This window comes from Protomyctophum bolini (assembly GCF_963924005.1).
Source record: "Protomyctophum bolini genome assembly, chromosome: 1".
NCBI lineage: Eukaryota > Metazoa > Chordata > Actinopteri > Myctophiformes > Myctophidae > Protomyctophum > Protomyctophum bolini.
The window spans coordinates 48,784,833-48,790,740 of NC_137862.1; the positions used below are offsets into that span (position 1 = coordinate 48,784,833).

Sequence of the window (5,908 nt, forward strand, 5' to 3'; positions counted from 1 at the left end):
ATCTATCACGTCTATATATTGAGTTTTTCATACTCTATTCACATTATCTTGTCTTTCTCATATCTCATTATATCTGGTGTCTATTGATCGTTCGGCTGCTGCCAGCTGCTTATAATGTGGTAAATTAGAAAATACTCGAGCACACAGCTATTCTTATGAATATTATATGAGGTGCAGATAGCCTACTATAAATACTATTGTCCTGTTCTGACGGTATACTGGAGACTCATGAATGTAAGAGTTTGAAGTACAGTTAACATAGAAATAAATTCACCAAAGGTGAAGTTGTCTGCCTGCCTGCCTGCCTAATTTCAGCACTGTTGTCATTATCTGTATGACATCACAGACTGGGCTCAAACTACTGCCCAATGACCTGTGAGTTACAATACTTGAGTGGACACCTGACCCAGGCATTTCAATGAAGCTCCTTGGCCAGTGCTTATAAGACAGACAGTATGCTGCCCGCATGCACAGTGGTGTCCACTGGGCACTTTCCACGATAATAGTCTATGTCACAAACTAACGCTGTAGGCAAACCCATGCAGTCAAACCCATTGGTTGAAAAAAAAAACCTTTTTCAAAACCGTTTAATTTATTCAGCTCGGTTATGGGAGGCTTGTGTGCAACGCTGGATATACTGACAAACAAACATATACAGTGCTAAACCCATGATAGACACTGATAATAATAGTAATATGGTACTGACTTTGTGACTGGTAGTGCCTGTAATGCCTGAGGGTGACAATGTTGGGCAACGGTACCAAAATATAAACGTGCTCACTGCTCAGTGCTGACATCATAGTACTGACATCATTGACTGCTCATTCAGAATAAAAATGCTGTAGGGCAAAGTGACATCATGAGATACAGAGATATAAGCGCTTTCAACAGGCTATGATCTAGTTCCTTGAGAGAGCAGAGCAGCTGCAGGCCCCACTATCTTTATTTCCCCCCCCCCCGGCTAGCAACTATGACAATATTAGCGGACCATGCAGCGCAACAGCTGCTAGACTTCAACCAGAAACTGGATATCAACCTGCTGGACAATGTGGTGAACTGCGTATATCACGGGGTAGTACCGCAGCAAAGAATGGCACAAGAGGTGCTGACGCACTTGAAAGAGCACCCAGATGCCTGGACGAGAGTGCACACCATACTGGAGTTCTCCCAGAACATGAACACCAGATACTATGCTCTTCAGATTCTTGAAACCGTTATCAAAACGAGATGGAAGATTCTGCCGCGGGACGAATGCGAAGGAATTAAAAACTATGTCGTCAGCCTGATCATCAAGACATCAAAAGACGCAGCCAACGTGGATGAGGAGAAGGTGTACATTGGGAAGCTGAACATGATCCTCGTCCACATCCTGAAGCAGGAGTGGCCCAAGAACTGGCCCACGTTCATCGGTGACATCGTCGGGGCAAGTCGTACCAGTGAGAGCCTCTGTCAGAACAACATGCTGATCCTCAAACTGCTCAGCGAGGAGGTCTTTGACTTCTCAAGTGGCCAGATGACCCAGGTCAAGGCCAAGCACCTCAAAGAGAGCATGTGCAATGAATTCTCCCAGATATTCGAACTCTGCCAGCATGTAATGGAGAATTCCCAGAACGCAGCTCTTGTCCAGGCTACTCTGGAGACCCTGCAACGGTTTCTTAACTGGATTCCGCTGGGGTACATCTTCGAGACGAAACTCGTCAGCACACTGGTGTACAACTTCTTGAACGTGCCGATGTTCCGCAATATGACACTGAAGTGCCTGACGGAAATTACCAGTGTGAGCATCGGTCAGAATCAGTACGAAGAGCAGGTGGTCAATCTCTTCACCCTGACCATGGGCAAGCTGAAAGAGATGCCGCTACTGAACACAAATATCCGCCGGGCCTACGCCAGCGGGAAAGACAACATACAAGACTTAATTCAGAACCTCAGTCTGTTCCTCTGCGCCTTCCTCAAGGAGCATGGTCAAATCATTGAGAAGAGACTCGACCTCCGTGAGACTCTGCTGGAGGCTCACCACCTCATGCTGCTAGTGTCAGATGTAGAGGACACGGAGATCTTTAAAATTTGTCTGGAATATTGGAACCACTTGGCAGCTGAGCTCTACAGGGAGAGCCCTTTACCCAATTCCACCACTCCTCTGCTCTCCGGAAACCAGCACTTTGACGTGACCCCCCGCCGACGGCTCTATCAGCCTGTACTGGCCAAGGTGCGCCTGTTGATGGTGAGCCGGATGGCCAAGCCCGAAGAGGTGTTGGTGGTGGAGAATGACCAGGGGGAGGTGGTCCGAGAATTCATGAAGGACACGGACTCCATCAACCTCTACAAGGACACGAGGGAAACGCTGGTGTACTTGACCCACATGGACTGTGCCGCCACGGAGGGCATCATGACGGACAAACTTCACAGACAGGTGGACGGCACGGAATGGTCCTGGAAGAACCTGAACTCGCTGTGCTGGGCCATCGGCTCCATCAGCGGGGCCATGCACGAGGAGGACGAGAACCGTTTCCTGGTCACCGTCATCAAGGATCTGCTGGGGCTGTGCGAGCAGAAGAGGGGGAAGGATAACAAGGCTATAATTGCGTCAAACATCATGTACATCGTTGGCCAGTACCCGCGCTTCCTCCGAGACCACTGGAAGTTCCTCAAAACGGTGGTCAACAAGCTCTTTGAGTTCATGCATGAGACCCACGATGGCGTTCAGGACATGGCATGTGACACCTTCATCAAGATTGCCCAGAAGTGCCGGCGTCATTTCATCCAGGTCCAGGTGGGAGAGGTCATGCCCTTCGTTGACGAGATCCTCAATAACATCACCAGCACTATTCGTGACCTTCAACCGCAACAGGTGCACACCTTCTACGAGGCGGTAGGTTATATGATCGGTGCCCAGACAGACCAGGCCATACAGAAACGTCTCATAGAGAAATACATGCTGCTGCCGAATCAGGCGTGGGACGGCATCATCCAGCAAGCCACCACAAAGGTGGGCATCCTGAAAGACCCAGAGACGGTGAAGCAACTGGGAAGCATCCTGAAGGTCAACGTGAGGGCCTGTAAGGCTCTAGGACACCCCTTTGTCGTGCAGCTGGGCAGGATTTACTTGGACATGCTGAACGTCTACAAGTGCCTCAGCGAGAACATCTCCACTACTATCCAGACCAATGGTGAGACGGTGATGAAACAGCCCCTTATCAGGGGTATGAGGACGGTAAAACGAGAGGCGTTGACGCTGATCTCTGGCTGGGTTAGCCGATCGAAGGACCCACAGATGGTCAGGGAGAACTTTGTCCCTCCGTTGTTGGACGCTGTTCTCATCGACTACCAGCGAAATGTACCCGCGGCCCGTGAACCTGAAGTCCTACGCACCATAGCTACCATCATCAACAAGCTGGGAGGACACATCACTGGTGAGATCCCGCAGATCTTTGATGCCATGTTTGAGTGCACACTCAACATGATCAACAACAACTTTGAGGAATACCCAGAGCACAGAACCCATTTCTTCTACCTGCTTCAAGCGGTCAACTCCCACTGCTTCCCCGCGTTCCTGGCCATCCCCCCTGCCCAGTTCAAACTGGTCCTGGACTCCATCATCTGGGCTTTTAAACACACCATGAGGGACGTGGCCGACACCGGCCTGCAGATTCTGTACACACTGCTGCAAAACCTCTCCCAGGAGCAAGCGGCAGCACAGAGCTTCTACCAGACGTACTTCTGTGACGTCCTGCAACACATCTTCTCTGTTGTCACAGACACGTCACACACTGCTGGTCTGACCATGCATGCATCCATCCTAGCCTATATGTTCAACCTGGTGGAGGAGGGTAAAATCACCACAGGCCTGAATCCAGCTAATCCAACCACAACCAACAACCAGGGTTTCATCCAGCAATATGTAGCCAACCTGCTCAAGACAGCCTTCCCTCATCTACAGGACGCCCAGGTGAAGGTCTTTGTGATGGGGCTGTTCAGCTTGAATCAGGATATTCCTGCCTTCAAGGGGCACCTCAGGGACTTCCTGGTACAGATCAAGGAGTTTGCCGGCGAGGACACCACAGACTTGTTCCTGGAGGAGCAAGAGATGTCTCTCCGTCAAGCCCAGGAGGAAAAACATAAGATCAAGATGTCTGTTCCCGGCATCCTCAACCCCCACGAGATCCCGGAGATGTGTGACTGAGTTGCAAGCTCAAACAAATTGTACAGTCATACCTTAGTTAAAATGCCCAAAATAAACTACAGTAAACGCAACACAACCCGAGGGGTGAGCGAGCGAGGGTCTCATGTGGCCCTCTATCTCCATGGTGTCAGTCACCCTGTGGTTTACATAATACATTTCTGTGGTTCTGTTTTTGCTGGCCAATCTTGCAAACCACTTCTAGAGCACACTGTCAGCCTCTCAAGGAAGGTGATTACACTTTTTTTTTCTCCACACAGCCATTGTCCCTGGTGGAGATATGGGAAAGCAGCCCGTGCAATAGACTGATGTTTGCATTCGAACACCAAATACGCTATGTCACAGTCTCCTATATTCTATTACATTTATTTACGTCATTTGCATTGTTTCTTTCCATTTATACGTCGGTGGACGTCCTAGCAGAAACAGATGAGAGACCCCTGCTCACTATGAAAGCACCACTCACGTGGCTGAATGGCCACGCCACACATTGAAATAAAAGAAAGTATTAATAGGGGCCGTGGCTGAGAAGGGCACCTGTTTGGTGATGACACTGGACCCACTAGGAGAAGACCAATAGACCAATTGTTGTGCACTCGGCCAGTAAGACACCACATTTACTATTTTCTGAAATATTAACTTTAAGTTCCAGAACGGAAGTCAATATATGGCTTGGATCAGGCTGAAACTGCCCAAGTCAGTATATGGCTTGGATCAGACTGAAAATGCCCAAATTTTGGAGATGTCTGATCTGCAAACGCATCTATTGTCACTATATTTAGTTTTCAACACAAGACGAAAACCAGATGCAGAAATAAAGCAAAAGGCTTGCATGACAGAAACACCAGACCTTTGCTGACAGTTAGACAGACAAGCAAGCCATTGCGGAACACAGGGAGCATGCTATAAACACAAGAGGCCACACAGGGACTGTCCACGGTGTTGGAAGTACAGGGAGAGGAGCCCTGCAACATCATCAATATGATGACATTATATCCATGGAGTCACACAATTATTAGACCCTGTTTCATTATCCCCCCCCCACATGTTTTATAACTTTAATTGATATTCAAAGTCAATGGCATTCAAACCTCTGGTTTGGAGTCGCATATAGATTAATGTCATAGATGACTAATGCCATAGACGGTCACATGAAGAGCGAGATCCACATGGGATCCTGTTTACGTTCTACAGATTTTTTACTTGTAAAAGTATCAATACTGCAATATAGAAATACTCTGTTACAAGTAAAAGTCCGGAATTCAAAATGTACTTGAATAAAAGTACTAAATAAATGTAGTGGTACAATATTTGGTAAGTAAAGTACAAATACCTCAAAATTGTACAAAGTACAGTACTTAAATAGGCTAAAGCTACTTAGTTTCATTCCACCACTGCTCGGCACAAACGTCATGCGAAGCCCGGCCAGTCAGTCAAGCCGAGGGTCTGATTGTCCAATCAGGGAAGCCTATTATCGATGCCTCCCCAGACCTGAGTTTGGGCCAAGGGGCCAATGAGGCGCTCCAACGTTGAAGCACTGGGCAGTGTTGCCAACTCTCCACTAACGGAAGTAGCTAGTGGCTCCTCGAAAAGTAGCTAAAAGTCGCCAGGGGTGGGATATGCGCGCGCATAGCGCGCGCCGCCCCTAGCGACTTTTTTGCGTCCCTAGCGACTTTTAGGCGCCCCTAGCAACGAAAATATGTAGCCAGCCCAGAAAAAAATTTGTCA

General features: G+C 48.4%; 1 protein-coding gene across 1 annotated transcript; it reads left to right on the forward strand.

Annotated features, from left to right (window-relative positions):
* Nucleotides 1-970: 970 nt before the first annotated feature.
* LOC308317548 (exportin-1-like) lies at nucleotides 971-4,183 on the forward strand (the record flags this gene model as incomplete). Its single annotated transcript, XM_080766637.1, has 1 exon — nucleotides 971-4,183. One exon carries the CDS (start codon nucleotides 971-973, stop codon nucleotides 4,181-4,183), a length of 3,213 nt encoding a protein of 1,070 aa, XP_080622763.1.
* Nucleotides 4,184-5,908: the final 1,725 nt, after the last annotated feature.